Genomic DNA, 17,261 nt, shown 5'->3' on the forward strand with positions numbered 1-17,261 from the left:
GTACCAAGTATTTTAGAAAACTAAAAAGAACAGTATACTTACCAACTCATTGATACAAGAAAACTATGGACCAATATCCTTAATGTACACACAAAAACTCTAAAACAGAATTTTAGAAAACTGAATAAAACAATATATGAAAATAGATAATACATCATGACTCAAGGAAAATGTAAGAATGGTTTGACACTCAAATATTAATCAATGTAACCCATGATATTAACAAACTAAAAAAGAAAATCATATGGTCACTGCAATAAATGCAGTGACATCTGAAAAAAGAACAGACATTTGAAAAAAATCCAACAATGATTCATAAAAAGAGCTCTCAGCAAAGTAGAATGGAACTTTTTCAACCGGACAATGCACATCCGTTAAAAAACCATCATACTTAATAATGAAAGACTGGATGCTTTCCCTCTAAGATCAGAACAAGACAGAGATGTCTGCTCTCACCACTTCTGTTCAACACTGTCTAGGGTACTAGACAGCACAGTAAGACAAGAAAAAGAAATAAAAGGAAACCGGACAGGAAAAGAAGTAAACCTATCTTTATTCTCAGATGCCATGATTGTTTATATAGAATATCCTACAGAATCTTAAAAAAAGGGGGCTGGAACTATTAAGCTTAGGAAGTTTGAGGGATACAGATGAATACCATATTCCCTTGGTATCCAATAGGATGGGTTCCAGGACCCCCTGACGAATGCCAAAGTCTGTAGATGCTCAAGTACCTTATATAAAATGGAGAAATACAGTCGACCCTCGGTATCCACAGATGCAGAGCCTGTGGATATGGAGGGATGACTGTATGTAAAAATAGATAGCACAAGGAATTAAAACCACATATTGCTATTGCTAAATATCTATTAGAATGTCTGAAATTAAAAAGAATGACTGAAAAAAAAAAGAATGACTGTATCAGGTCTGAAGGAAGAAAGAGAACAGTATAATAGTAGCAAACTTCAACACCCCACTTTAAACAATGGATAAATCATACCGACAGAAAATCAGTAAGGAAACATTAGACTTGTATTAAACTTTAGATCAAATGAATCTAACAGATACATATAGAACATTCCATCCAACAACAGAACATTCTTCTCAAGTGAACACAGAACATTCTCCAGGATAAATCATGTTAGACCACAAAACAAGTATTAGCAAACATTAAAAGAATGAAATCCTACCAAGTATCTTTCCTGCCCACAGTGGTATGAAAATAGAAACTGACAGGAGGAAAACTGAAAATTTCACAAACATGTGGAAATTAAATAACACACTCCTGGACAACCAGAGCATCAAAGAAAAAAAATCAAAAAATATCTTCAGACAAGTGAAAATGGAAACAAGACACATGGGATGCAGCAAAAGCAGTTCTCAGTGGGAAGTTTATAGCAATCAATGTCTACATTAAGAAAAAAAGAAAGATCTCAAATAAACCATCTAAATTTACACATTGAGGAACTAGAAAAGAAAAACAGCCCAAAGTTGGCAGAAAGAAGATGATAAAGATCAGAGCAGAAATGAATAAAATAGAGAACAGGAAAATAACAGAAAAGATAAAAAAAAAAATTAAAAGCTGGTTTTTTGAAAAGATTAACAAAATTGACAAACATTTCGAAGGACTTAACAAGATTATAAAATTATAAATAAAAGACATTACAACTGATACCACAGAAACATAAAGAGTCATAAAAGACTACTATGAACAATTATACACCAATAAATTAGACAACCTGGAATAAATTCCTAGGAACATATAACTGACTAAGACTGAATCATGAAAAAAGAAAATCTGAACAGAACAATAATGAGTAAAGACATTAAATAAAAAACCTCCCAACAGTAACAACAACAAAAAATCCTAGGACCAGATAGCTTCTCAGGCTTTAAATGTTTACCAAATGTTTCAAGAAGAATTAAACTCATTTTCTGAGGTAAGCATTACCCTCACACCAAGGCCAGATAAGGATACTACAGGAAAAGAAAACTACAAGCCAACATTTCTGATGAATATAGAGGCACAAATTATCAAGAAAATACTAGCAAATCAAATTCAAAATCACATTAAAAGTATCATACACCAGGACTTCCCTGGCGGTCTAGAGGTTAAGACTCTGCCCTTCCAATGCAGGAGGTGCAGCTTCGATCCCTAGTTAGGGAACTAATATCCCACATGCCACGCAGCGCAGACAAAAAATTTAAAAAAAAAATTTTTTTTACACTATCATTGACCCATACACCATAATCAACTGGGATTTACCACTGAAATGCAAGCATGGTTCAATATAAAGAAATCAATAATTTTAATACACCTCATTAATGGAAAGATAAAAATCATGATTGTCTCAATAGATGCACAAAAAGCATTTAACTAAATTCAACATCTTTCGTGATAAAAATTCTCAACAAACTAGGAATAGAAGGATTACACCTCAACATAAAAAAGGCCATGTATAACAAGTCCACAGCTAACACCATACTCAAGGGTGAAACGTTGAAAAAAGCTTTTCCTCTAAGATCAGGAGCAAGACAAGGATGTCCACTCTCATCACTTGTATTCAACATACTACTGGAAGTCCCAGCCAGAATAATTAGACAGGAAAAAGAAATAAAAGGCAACTAAATTGGAAATGAAGATATAAAACTATCTTCGTTTGCAGATGACCTCATCATATATATATTGATAGAAAATCCTGAAGACTTCACCAAAAATTTATTAGCACTAACAAATGATTTCAGTAGTTTCAAGATATATCATCAACAAACAAAAATCAGTTGCATTTCTGTATACTAACAATGAACTATCTGAAAATGAAATAAAGAAAACAAGCCCATTTACAACAGTATCAAAAACAATAAAATACTCAGGAATAAAGTTAACCAGGGAGGTGAAAGATCTATACACTGAAATCTATATGACAAAGATGAGAAACACTGAAAAAACAAACAGAAAGACACATTCATGTATGAAAAAAGTTAATATTATACTATACTACTCAAAAGCCATCTACAGATTTACAGCAATCCCTATCAAAATTCCAAAAGCATTTTTCACAGAAATAGAAGTCCTGAAGTTTGTATGGAACAACTCCCTCTTGCGAGAGTACCGTAATCACAACTGACTGCTGGGCAGTCATCGACAGAAAGACACTGAAAATCATCAAAAGATACCCAACACCCAAAGAAAAAGAAGAACCCCCGATGAGATGGTAGGAGGGGCGCAATCACAATAAAGTCAAATCCCATAATTGCTGGGTGGGTGATTCACAAACAAAAGAACAAGTATACCTCAGAAGTCCACCCACTGGAGTGAAGGTTCTGAGCCCCACATCAGACTTCCCAAATTGGGGGTCTGGCAATGGGAGGAGGAATTCCCAGAGAATCAGACTTTAAAAGCTAGCGGGATTTGATTGCAGGACTTCGACAGAACTGGGTAAAACAGAGATTCCACTCTTGGAGGGCACAGACAAAATAGTGTGCGCATCAGTACCCGGGGGAAGGAGAAGTGACCCCATAGGAGACTGAACCAGACCTACCTGCTAGTGTTGGAGGACCTATGCATAGGAGGGGGGTGGCTGTGGCTTACAACAGGGACAAGGAGACTGGCAGCAGAAATTCTGGGAAGTACTCCCTGGCATGAGCCTTCCCGGAATCCACAATTAGCCCCACCAAAGAGCTGGGTAGGCTCAAGTGCTGGGTCGCCTCAGGCCAAACAACCGACAGGGAGGGAACAGAGCCCCACCTATCAGCAGAAAAGTGGATTAAAGTTTTACTGAGCTTTGCCCACCAGAGCTACACCAAGCTCTTCCAACCACAAGGCCCTCCCAGCAGGAAGCTTGCACAAGCCTCTTTGATATCCTGATCCACCAGAGGGCAGAGAGCAAGAGCAAGAAGAACTACAATTCTGCAGCCTGTGGAATAAAAACCACATTCACAGTAAGACAGAAAAAATGAAAAGTGACAGGACTATGTACCACATAAAGGAACAGGATAAAACCCCAGAAAAACAACTAAATGAAGTAGAGATAGGCAACCTTTCAGAAAAAGAATTCAGAATAATGATAGTAAAAATGATCCAGGACCTCAGAAAAATAATGGAGGCAAATATCGAGAAGATGCAAGAAATGTTTAACAAAGACCTAGAAGAATTAAAGAAGAACACCTAGAAGAATTAAAGAACAAACAAACAGAGCTGAACAATACAATAACTGAAATGAAAAATGTACTAGAAGGAATCAATAGTAGAATAACTGAGGCAGAAGAACGGATAAGTGACCTGGAAGACAGAATGGTAGAATTTACTGCCACAAAAGAGAATAAAGAAAACAGAATAAAAAGAAATGAAGACAGACTAAGAGACCCTGGGACAACATTAAACACACCAACATTCGCAACATAGCGGTCCCAGAAAGAGAAGAGAGAGAGAGAGAAAGAACCCGAGAAAATATTTCAAGAGGTTATAGTCGAAAACTTCCCTAACATTAGAAAGGAAATATCCAGCCAAGTCCAGGAAGTGCAGAGTCCCAGGCAAGATAAACCCAAGCAGAAACACGTCAAGACACACACTAATCAAACTGACAAAAATTTAAGAAAAAAAATTATTAAAAGCAACAAGGGAAAAATGACAACATACAACTCCCATAAGATTTACAGCTGATTTCTCAGCAGAAACACCACAAGCCAGAAGGGACTGGCAAGATATATTTAAAGTGATGAAAAGGAAGAACCTAAAACCAAGATTACTCTACCCAGCAAGGATCTCATTCAGATTCGAAAGAGAAATCAAAAGCTTTACAAACAAGCAAAACCTCAAAGAATTCAGCACCACCAAAGCATCTCTACAACAAATGCTAAAAGAAATTCTCTAAGTGGGAAACACAAGAGAAGAAAAGGACCTACAAAAACAAACCCAAAACAATTAAGAAAATGGTAACAGGAACATACATATGTATAATTACCTTAAATGTGTATGGATTAAATGCTCCAACCAAAAGACAGGCTCACTGAATGGATAAAAACACAAGGCCCATATATATACTGTGTACAAGAGACCCACTTCATACCTAGGGATACACACAGACTGAAAGTAAGAGGATGGAAAAAGATATTCCATCCAAATGGAAATCAAAAGAAAGCTGGAGTAGCAATACTCATAAAAGAAAAAATAGACTTTAAAATAAAGACTACTAAAAGAGACAAGGAAGGACACTACATAATGATCAAGGGATCAATCCAAGAAGAAGATATAACAATTGTAAATATTTATGTACCCAACATAGGAGCACCTCAATATGTAAGTCAAATGCTAACAGCTATAAAAGGGGAAATTGACAGTAACACAATAATAGTAGGGGACTTCAACACTCCACTTTCCTATTGGACACGTCATCCAAAATGACAATAAATAAGGAAACACAAGCTTTAAATGACACATTAGACCAGAGAGACTTAATTGATATTTATAGGACATTCCATCCAAAAAAAGCAGATTACACTTTCTTTGCAAGTGCACGTGGAACATTCTCCAGGATAGATCACATCTTGGGTTACAAATCAAGTCTCGGTAAATTTAAGAAAACTGAAATCATCTTTTCAAACCACAACACTATGAGATTAGAAATAAATTACAGGGAAAATAACGTAAGAAACACAATCATATGGAGGCTAAACAATATGTTACTAAATAACCAAGAGATCACTGAAGAAATCAAGAGGAAAATAAAAAATACCTAGAGACAAATGACAACAAAAACACAATGATCCAAAACCTATGGGATGCACCAAACCCAGTTCTAAGAGGGAAATTTATAACAATACAAGCCTACCTCAAGAAACAAGAAAAATCTCAAAGAAACAATCTAACCTTACACTTAAAAGAACCAGAGAAAGAAGAATAAAGAAAACCCAAAGTTAGTAGAAGGAAAGAAATCATAAAGATCGGAGCAGAAATAAATGAAATAGAAACAAAGTAAACAATAGCAAGGATCAATAAACCTAAAACCTGGTGCTTTGAGTAGATAAACAAAATTGATAGACTTTTAGACAGACTCAAATCAATAAAATTAGAAATGAAAAAGTAGAAGTTACAACAGACACCACAGAAATACAAAGCATCATAAGAGACTACTATGAGCAATCTATGCCAATAAAATGGACAACCTGGAAGAAACAGATGAATTCTTAGAAAGGTATAACCTTCCAAGACTGAACGAGGAAGAAATAGAAAGTATGACCTGATCAATCACAAGCACTGAAACTGAAACTGTGATGAAAAATCTTCAAACATGCAGAAGTCCAGAACCAGACCCTTTCACAGGTGAATTCTCTCAAACATTCAGAGAAGAGCTAACACTCATCCTTCTCAACTCTTCCCAAAAAACTGCAGAAGAAGGAACACTCCCAAACTCATTCTACGAGGCCACCATCACCCTGATACCAAAACAAGACAAAGATACTACAAAAAAAATTACAGACTAATATCACTGATGAACACAGATGCAAGAATGCTCAACAAAATACTAGGAAACAGAATCAAACAACACACTGAAAGGATCATACATCATGATCAAGTGGAATTTATCCCAGGGATGCAAGGATTCTTTGATATATGCAAATCAAACAATGTGATACACCATATTAACAAACTGAAGAATAAAAACCATATGATCATCTCAATAGATGCAGAAAAAGATTTTGACAAAATTCAACACCCATTTATGATAAAAACTCTCCATAAAGTGGGCATAGAGGGAACCTACCTCAACATAATAAAGGCCATATATGACAAACCCACAGCCAACATCATTCTCAATGGTGAAAGATTGAAAGCATTTCCTCTAAGATCAGGAAGAAAACAAGGATGTTCACTCTCGTCAGTATTATTCAACATAGTTTTGAAAGTCCTAGCCATGGCAGTAAGAGAAGAAAAAGAAATAAAAGGAATGCAAATTGTAAAAGAAGTAGTAAGACTGTCACTGTTTGCAGATGAGATGATACTATATATAGATAATCCTAAATATGCCACCAGAAAACTACTAGAGCTAATCAATGAATTTAGTAAAGTTTCAGGATACAAAATTAATGCACAGAAGTCTCTTGCATTCCTAGACACTAGTGACGAAAAATATGAAAGAGAAATTAAGGAAACACTCCCATTCACCACTGCCACAAAAAGAATAAAATACCTAGGAATAAACATACCTAAGGAGGTAAAAGTCCTGTACTCAGAAAACTATCAGATACTGATGAAAGAAATCAGAGATGACACAAACAGATGGAGAGATATACCATGTTCTTGGATTGGAAGAATCAATATTGTGAAAATGACTATATTACTCAAAGCAATCTACAGATTCAATGCAATCCCTATCAAATTACCAATGGCACTTTTACAAACTAGAACAAAAAAATCTTAAAAGTTGTATGGAGACACAAAAGACCCTGAATAGCCAAAGCAATCTTGAGGAAAAAAGAACTGTAGGAATCATACTCCCTCACCTCATACTATACTACAAAGCTACAGTAATCAAGACAATAGGGCACTGGAACAAAAACAGAAATATAGATCAATGGAACAGGACAGAAAGCCCAGACATAAACCTACACACCTCTGGTCAACTGATCTATGACAAAGGAGGCAAGGATATACAATGGAGAAAAGACAGTCTCTTCAATGAGTGGTGCTGGGAAAACTGGACAGCTATATGGAAAAGAATGAAATTAGAACACTTCCTAACACCATACACAAAAATAAACTCAAAATGGATTAAAGACCTAAACGTAAGACCAGACACTATAAAACTCTTAGAGGAAAACATCGGAAGAACACTCTGACATAAATCACAGCAAGATCTTTTTTGACCCATCTCCTAGAGTAATGGAAATAAAAACAAAAATAAATGGGACCTAATGAAACTTAAAAGCTTTTGCACAGCAAAGGAAAACTGTAAACAAGAGGAAAACACAACCCTCAATGTGGGAGAAAATATTTGCAAACAAATCAACGAACAAAGGATTAATCTCCAAAATACATAAAAAGCTCATGCAGCTCAATATTAAAAAAACAAACAACCCAATTAAAAAATGGGCAGAAGGGGCTTCCCTGGTGGCGCAGTGGTTGAGAGTCCGCCTGCCAATGCAGGGGACACGGGTTCGTGCCCCGGTCCGGGAAGATCCCACATGTCGCGGAGCGGCTGGGCCCGTGAGCCATGGCCTCTGAACCTGCGCGTCCAGAGGCCGTGCTCCGCAACGGGAGAGGCCACAACAGTGAGAGGCCCGCGTACCGCCAAAAAAAAAAAAAAAAAATGTTTGTAACCATAAAAATGGGCAAAGACCTGAAAAACCTTTTTTCCAAAGAAGACATACAAATGGCCAAAAAGTACATGAAACAATGCTCAACATCACTAATCATCAGAAAAATGCAAATCAAAGCCACAAATGAGGGAGGACCCTGGAAGTCCAGTAGTTAGGACTCGGTGCTTTCACTGCTGTGGCCCAGGTTCAATCCCACGAGCTGCACAGCATGGACAACAACAACAACAAAAAAACACAATGAGATACCATCTCAGACCTATTAGAATGGCTATTATCAAAAATATAAAAGAAGTGCTGGTAAGGACGTGGAGAAAAGGGAACCTTGTGCACCACTGGTGGGAAGGGAAATTGATACAGCAACTATAGAAAACACTATGGAGGTTCCTCAAAAAATTTAAACTAGAACTACCATATAATCCATATAATTTTGGGTATATATTTGAAGGAAATTAAAATACTATCTTGAAGAGATATCTGCAGCACCCCATATTCATTGTGTCTTTATTTACGATACCCAAGACACGAAAAGAACCTAGGTGTCTGTCAATGGATGAATGGATAAAAACACACACACCCATGCACACAATGGAATATTTTTCAGCCATAAAACTGAAGGAAATCCTGACGTTTGCAACAATGTGGATGAATGCCGAGGGTGAGATAAAGAATGACAAATGCTGTATGATATCACTTATATGTGGAATCTAAACACGCTCAACTGATAGAAACAGAGAGTAGACTGGTGGTTGCCAGAGGCTGGAAGGTGGAGGAAATGAGATGTTCAAAAAGTATAAACTACCAGTTATAAGGTGAGTAAGTTCTGGGATCTAATGTACAGCATGGTGTTTACAGGTAGCAATACTGTGCTGTATACTTGAAAGATACTAAGAAAGTAAATATTAAATGTTCTCACCACCACCACAACAACAAAATGGAAATTATGTGAAGTGATAATGTGTTAACTAAGCTTATTGTGGTAATCATTTTGCAATATATATGTGTATCAAATCATTACATTTTACACATTAAACTTATACATTTATATATGTAAATTATATCTCAATAAAGATGGGGAAAAAATAGAGTAGAAGGATACCCATGAAACTAAAACAAGTGGTTATGTGTTTTAGGGAACAGAAAAAAATGGGGAAGACAGGAACAGGAGTGAGAGCCACACTTCTCAATGTGTACTTTTTTTTTGTTAATTTAGTGTATTTATTTTGGCTGTGCTTGGTCTTAGTTGTGGAATGCGAGATCTTCATTGTAGTATGCAGGATCTTTCATTGTGGCGCATGGGCTTCTCTCTAGTTGTGGCGTGCAGGCTCTAGAGCACGCAGGCTCAGTAGTTGTGGTGCACAGGCTCTCTAGTTGTGGCATGTGGGCTCAGTAGTTGCAGCACGCAGGCTCTCTAGTGGTAGCACACGGGCTCTAGAGCATGTGGGCTCAGTAGTTGTGGCACGTGGGCTTAGTTGCCCCATGGCATGTCGGATCCCAACCAGGGATCGAACCTGCATCCCATGCATCAGAAGGTGGATTCTTAACCACTGGACCACCAGGAAAGTCTCTCAATGTGTATTTTTTTATGTAGTTTATTTTTGTACAATGAGAAGGCATCACCCGTTTTAAAAAAATGCAAAATAAAAATAAGGACAAAAATTTTTTTAGTATGCAAGCAGAAAAGATATCTTTAAGCTAGCAAGAAAAGTTTATGTTCCACTCATCCTTAGAAAAATATTTGAGAAAATACTCAGTAAAACCTGAAAGTAAATTCAAAACTGGAAAGATACAGAATCCACAGCTTGTAAAAACTTCAGAATACCACAAAGGCAGTTATACATTATGCAAGAATCCATCTGAAATTAACACTAGAAAATTCTCCTTTGAGTAAGGAGAAAGACTTGACCTTAGTTCCTTAAAGAAACACATAAAATCCAATATGTAACACATGCTTTTGTCTCTTCAATAAACACTTCATAAGTGCCAAATATGTGGTAGGCACTCCCCTCGACACTAGACGAAGAAAATAAATTTATGAAGATATATTTGGTGTCCAGAGTGCTAGAGTAGAGGGAGGCAGGTATGCAGACTATGAACAAATAAATAAATGCATAATTATAATGTCAGTATTATGGTGAAAAAAACAGAAGAAAGAGAAAGATACTGATGAGGAGTGGGGAGCTATTAGGGTGGTCAGGAAAAGCGTCTCCGACAGATTAAGTTAAAGCTAAATGAAATGACGAGGTAAGCTTCAAAGATATGTGAGGAAGAAAGTTCTAGGCAAAAAACAAAATACGTACGACAGAGGTGTACTAGGTGCATTTAAAGAAACAGCAAAAAGATGAGTATGACTAAAACAAACATGTATAATGGAGAATACAGTAAGGGATGAAACGGAAAAGAAGGCAAGTGCCAAATCATGTAGGGTCTCTGAAGCAATAAGGCCTTTGGATTTACTATACGTAAGCCAGAAACCCATTAGAGAGTTTTGAGCAGCTGAGTGTGCTCACCTATAAAATAGATGATATATTATATAATTTTCTTCCTCTTCTCTCCTTATTGTGAAGAGCTTAATGAAAACTATGACATATACATATGTATAAGACATTAACACTGTTTACTGAATTTTGACTTTTAGAATAAATACATTGACAAATTTCAGAAAATAACAATGGCTACAGAATAGGAGGCAAATGAAATCAACACTGACAATACAAAAGCATATATAGCTGAAAAAGGTGTGAAATAGAGATAGGTAGGTGGAAGAAGGGTGAAAGCCTTAAATATACTTTACAGAATAGGGATTCAAGAAATACTGTCTATGAATGACAGAAAAACAAAACGATGCTTAAGTGTGTTGTTTAAAATTAAAGTGACAGCTGGAGAGACTGAGAACAGTAACAAAATTTGTGAGAAGCCTACATCTTAGACAATTGCATAAATTAGTTAATTCCTCTTCTATCATAGCAGAAAAACAATGGACAACACCCAAAGTTGACACTTCAAGAAAGACCAACATAACACTATCACACAGAAATGAAAGAAATTACCGGAAGATCTGAAATAAAACACGGATTAAAAGAGGCTGCTTAAGGAGGATAAGAACAGAATAAGGTAGTGCAGTACATGTCCATTTCTTTTTGTTATGATCCATTTTTAACCATGAGCATCAGGAGAACCTCAAGAGTGGTGCTAAGGTTTAAAATAAATAACATATATTGATATCAAAAGTGTATTTACAGCATAATTATAATACCACAACTGTGAACAGGAAAAAGATAACATTTGGAGGATCGGACTATAGACACTTTTCCCCTCTTTGCTTAAGTTTTAAATGTTTGAATCCTTAGAGTTAAGGCCTAGACCCTCCAGTTTGCAATTTCTTTCCATGTGCTCGTTCTAGTCTCATGTTTTCAATTAGTAGCTATAGCACTGTTTTCCAAAGTATGATCCACAGATCACCTAGATTAGAATCACCTAAAGTGTTGACTAGAGATTCCGGGGACTTCCCTGGTGGTGCAGTACTTAAGAATCTGCCTGCCAATCAAGTACCTTTTTGGACCACAACACTATGAGACTAGCTATCAATTACAGGAAGAAAACGGTAAAAAAATAAAAACATATGGAGGCTAAACAATATGCTTCTAAACAACTAAGAGATCACAGAAGAAATCAAAGAAGAAATCAAATAAATACCTAGAAACAAATGACAACGAAAACACAATGACCTAAAACCTATGGAATGCAGCAAAAGCAGTTCTAAGAGGGAAGTTTATAGGAATACAATCCTACCTCAAAAAACAAGAAAAATCTCAAATAAACAACCTAACCTTACACCTAAAGCAATCAGAGAAAGAACAAAAAAAAAACCTGAAGTTAGCAAAAGGAAAGAAATCATAAAGATCAGATCAGAAATAAATGAAAAAGAAATGAAGGAAACAATAGCAAAGATCAATAAAACTAAAAGCTGGTTCTTTGAGAAGATAAACAAAATTGATAAACCATTAGGCTCATCAGGAAAAAAGGGAGAAGACTCAAATCAACAGAATTAGAAATGAAAAAGGAGAAGTAACAACTGACTGCAGAAATACAAAGGAGCGTGAGAGATTACTAAAAGCAACTATATGCCAATAAAATGGAAAACCTGGAAGAAATGGACAAATTCTTAGAAGAGTACAATCTTCCAAGACTGAACCAGGAAGGACTAGAAAGTATGAACAGACCATTCACAAGCACTGAAATTGAAACTGTGATTAAAAATCTTCCAACAAACAAAAAGCCCAGGGCCACATGGCTTCACAGGCAAATTCTAACAAAGATTTAGAGAAGAGTGAACAACTACCTTTCTAAAACTCTTCCAAAATACAGCAGAGTGAGGAATACTCCCAAACTCATTCTATGAGGCCACCATCACCCTGATACCAAACAAGACAAATATATCAAAGAAAAAAAAAAATTACAGGCCATAGATGCGAACATAGATGCAAAAATCCTCAACAAAATACTAGCAAACAGAATCCAACAGCACATTAAAAGGATCATACATCATGATCAAGTGGGGTTTATTCCAGGAATGCAAGGATTCTTCACTATATGCAAAACAATCAATGTGGCGCACCATATTAGCAAACTGAAGGATAAAAACCATGTGATCACCTCAATAGATGCAGAAAAAGCTTTTGACAAAATTCAACACCCATTTATGATAAAAACTCTCCAGAAAGTGGGCATAGAGAGAACCTACCTCAACATAATAAAAGCCATATATGACAAATTCACAGCCAACATCATTCTCAATGGTGAAAAACTGAAAGCATTTCCCCTAAGATCAGGAACAAGACAAGGTTGCCCACTTTCACCACTATTATTCAACATAGTTTTGGAAGTATTATCCATGGCAGTCAGAGAGGAAAAAGAAATAAAAGGAATCTAAATTGGAAAAGAAGAAAAAGTGTCACTGTTTGCAGATGACATGATCTATACATAGAAAATCCTAAAGATGACACCACAAAACTGCTAGAGCTGATCAATGAATTTGGTAAAGTAGCAGGATACAAAATTAATGCACAGAAATCTGTTGCATTCCTACACACTAAAAATGAAAAATCAGAAACAGAAATTATGGAAACAATCCCATTTACCACTGCAACAAAAAGAATAAAATACCTAGGAATAATCTACCTAAGGAGGCAAAAGACCTGCACGCTGAAATCTATAAGACACTGATGAAACACATTAAAGACCATACAAACAGATGGAAAGATATACCATGTTCTTGGATTAGAAGAATCAATATTGTGAAAATGACTATATTACTCAAAGCAATCTACGGATTCAGTGCAATCCCTATCAAACTACCAATGGCATTCTTCACTGAACTAGAACAAAAAATTTTACAATTTGCACAGAAACACAAAAGACCCCAAATAGCCAAAGCAATCTTGAGAAAGAAAACAGAGCTGGAGGAATCAGGCTCCCTGACTTCAGACTATACTACAAAGCTACAGTAATCAAGACAGTATGGTACTGGCACAAAAACAGTATATCAATCAATGGAATAGGATAGAAAGCCCAGTGATAAACCCACACACATATGGTCACCTTACCTTTGAGAAAGGAGGCAAGAATATACAATGGAGAAAAGACAGCTTCTTCAATAAGTGGTGCTGGGAAAACCGGACAGCTACAGGTAAAAGAATGAAATTAGAACACTTCCTAACACCATACACAAAAATAAACTCAAAATGGATTAAAGACCTAAATGTAAGACCAGACACTATCAAACTCTTAGAGGAAAACATAGGCAGAACACTCTATGACATAAATCACAGCAAGATCCTTTTTGACCCACCTCCTAGATTAACGGAAATAAAATCAAAAATAAACAAATGGGACCTAATGAACCTTAAAAGCTTTTGCACAGCAAAGGAAACCATAAACAAGAGAAAAAGACAAACCTCCAAATGGGAGAAAATATTTGCAAACGAAGCAATGGACAAAGGATTAATCTCCAAAACATACAAGCAGCTTATGCATCTCAGTATCAAAAGACCAAGCAACCCGATCCAAGAATGGGCGGAAGACCTAAACAGACATTTCTCCAAAGTAGACATGCAGATTGCCAACAAACACATGAAAAGATGTTCAACAGCACTAATCATTAGAGAAATGCAAATCAAAACCACAATGAGGTATCACCTCACACCGGTCAGAATGGCCATCATCAAGAAATCTAGAAACAATAAATGCTGGAGAGGGTGTGGAGAAAAGAGAACGCTCCTGCACTGTTGGTGGGAATGTAAATTGATATAGCCACTATGGAGAACAGTATGGAGGTTCTTTAAAACACTGAAAATAGAACTACCTAATGACCCAGCAATCCCACTACTGGGCATATACCCTGAGAAAACCATAATTCAAAGAGTCATGTAACACAAAGTTCACTGCAGCACTATTTACAATAGCCAAGACATGGAAGCAACCTAAATGTCCATTGACAGATGAATGGATAAAGAAGATGTGGCACCTATATACAATGGAATATTACTCTGCCATAAAAAGGAACAAAATTGAGTCATTTGTAATGAGGTGGACGGACCTAGAGCCTGTCATACAGAGTGAAGTAAGTCAGAAAGAGAAAAGCAAATACCATATGCTAACACACATATAAGCAATCTAAAACCTAGTGGGAGGACAGGAATAAAGACACAAACGTAGAGAACAGACTTGAGGACACAGAGTGGGAAGGGGAAGCTGGTACGAAGTGAGAGAGTAGCATTGACATATATACACTACCAAATGTGAAATGGATGGCTAGTGGGAAGCTGCCTCATAGCACAGGGAAATCAGCTCGATGCTTTGTGATGACCTAGAGGGGTGCAATAGGGAGGGTGGGAGGGAGGCTCAAGAGGGAGGGGATATGGGGATATATGTATACATATAGCTGATTCACTGTTTTGTACAGCAGAAACTAACACAACATTGTAAAACAATTATACTCCAATAAGAATGTTTAAAAAAAAAAAGGAGATTTTTAAACAATGGGGGAAATTTGATTATGGACTATGTATTAGATGATACCAAAAAATATACTATCTTGTTAAATTATATAATGCCATTTTGATTACATAAAAAAATGTCCATTACTTTTAGCTTATATACAGAGGTGAAATGATTTCACATCTGAGATTTGCTTTAAAATACTTCGGCAAAGAGAAAAAAAATGAAGTGGTAAAAGAAAATGTGCCAAAATCTTGATTAACTGCTAAATCCAGGTCCTGAGTATATGAAAAGCATGATTAAAGGGTTTTTTTTAATTAATTGATTGATTGATTTTTTTATTTATTCATTCACTCATTTATTTTTGGCTGTGTTTGGTCTTCGTTTCTGCACGTGGGCTTCTCATTGTGGTGGCTTCTCTTGTTGCAGAGCACGGGCTCTAGGCACATGGGCTTCAGTAGTTGTGGCACACGAGCTCAGCAGTTGTGTCTCACGGGGTCTAGAGCACAGGCTCAGTAGTTGTTACACACAGGCTTAGTTGCTCCGCGGCATGTGGGATCTTCCCAGACCACAGCTTGAACCCATGTCCCTTGCATTGGCAGGCAGATTCTTAATCACTGTGCCACCAGGAAAGTCCAGTGTCTGAAGTTTTCCTAACAAAACCTTACAAGAGTTTTGTTTTGACCTTGTTAAATTTGGGGTGCTATTAGACATGCAACTGGAAATGTTAACTAGAGAGTTATTTACATAAATCTGGAGTTCTGGGAAGAAGTGGAAAGTTGGAAGTCATGTTTTTCAGCCATGGGACTAAACAAAATCACTTAGAAAAGTGAAGAGAAAACAGGGTGGGAGGAACCAAGATAGAATGTTGGTACATCCAACATTTGAAGGTGAAGAGGTGGAGGAGTCAGGGAAGAAGACAGAGAAGATGCAACAAGTCAATGAGATAGAAAGAAAACCAAGAGAGTGTGGTGTTAGCAGAATCCAAGAGAATAAGTATTTCAAAAAAGAAAATGTATTCAACAAATGTCTAAAGTTTCTGAGAAGTGACCACTAGATTTGGAGACATTAAGATCACTAGTGACTGTCACAAAATCAGTACCAATAGAGTGAAAGAGATGAAAACCTTTTGATAATGTTAGAAAACTCATCATTCTTTAAAAAATCTCCCATATGCTTTCCTAAATTCAAAGTATACTTTTACGTTTTAATGTAAAACTTAATTCTCCCATTTTCTTATACTTAGTCCAATCTCTTTTGGGAGGACTGGGGCAGTTCCTCAAACACCTGAACACTTAGTATTAAAGTCCTTCATAGTTGAGAATTAACTATTACTTACACAGCCATCATGCACATTCAGGGTTGCTTCAAGTTTTAATCTTTGGATAAATTCTCTTCTTCCTGTTTAAAAAGAAAGAACTAAATAAATCATACAATTCATTGCTTAGACAAGTGTAACACTGTTAAGAGCCTAGGAACTGTCATGAGGTAGAGTCAAGCTCTAATTTTAATTCTTCCATTTACGGGCTGAGTGACACTGGGCAAATTAACTCCTCCTCAGCCCTAGTTTCCTCATTAGAGTACCTACCTACCTCATGTGGTTATTAAGTGATTCAAGGAGAGAAAGGGCTTAGCACAGTATCTGGAACCACAATAAACACTTAAATGTTCCCTTCATTCATCCATTCATTCAACAAATATATTGTGTACTTACTCCATTCCAGGTCGTGTTCTAGGAGCTAGAGATACAATGGTAAAATAAAAGAGAAAAAGATCCCTGACTCTAGTTAGCTTAATGAAAGAAAATAAACAATATGTGACTTGCTAAAAACTCTATATGGAAAAATAAAGCAGAGAAAGGGGATAAGAGAAGACTGGAGGTGGGGAATAGGTTTTCAATTTTAAAAAGGATGGCAAACTGTTTTAGAATATGCCACCTATTTTTA

General features: G+C 36.5%; 1 protein-coding gene across 5 annotated transcripts in view; it reads right to left on the reverse strand.

The window, feature by feature from the left end:
* DCAF6 (DDB1 and CUL4 associated factor 6) overlaps positions 1-17,261 on the reverse strand; it is a 173,037-nt gene that overhangs the window by 130,551 nt on the left and 25,225 nt on the right. For 4 of the 5 annotated variants that reach the window (XM_079939962.1, XM_079939961.1, XM_079939960.1 and 1 more), the window contains exon 2: positions 16,655-16,716. In XM_079939962.1, coding sequence (XP_079796088.1) covers positions 16,655-16,716 — 62 coding nt within the window. Of the gene's footprint in view, positions 1-13,922; positions 13,950-16,654; positions 16,717-17,261 lie in introns of those variants that run through there. The other variant, XM_079939964.1, reaches the window with a different exon arrangement.

Source organism: Stenella coeruleoalba, assembly GCF_951394435.1.
Source record: "Stenella coeruleoalba genome assembly, chromosome: 1".
Lineage (NCBI taxonomy): Eukaryota > Metazoa > Chordata > Mammalia > Artiodactyla > Delphinidae > Stenella > Stenella coeruleoalba.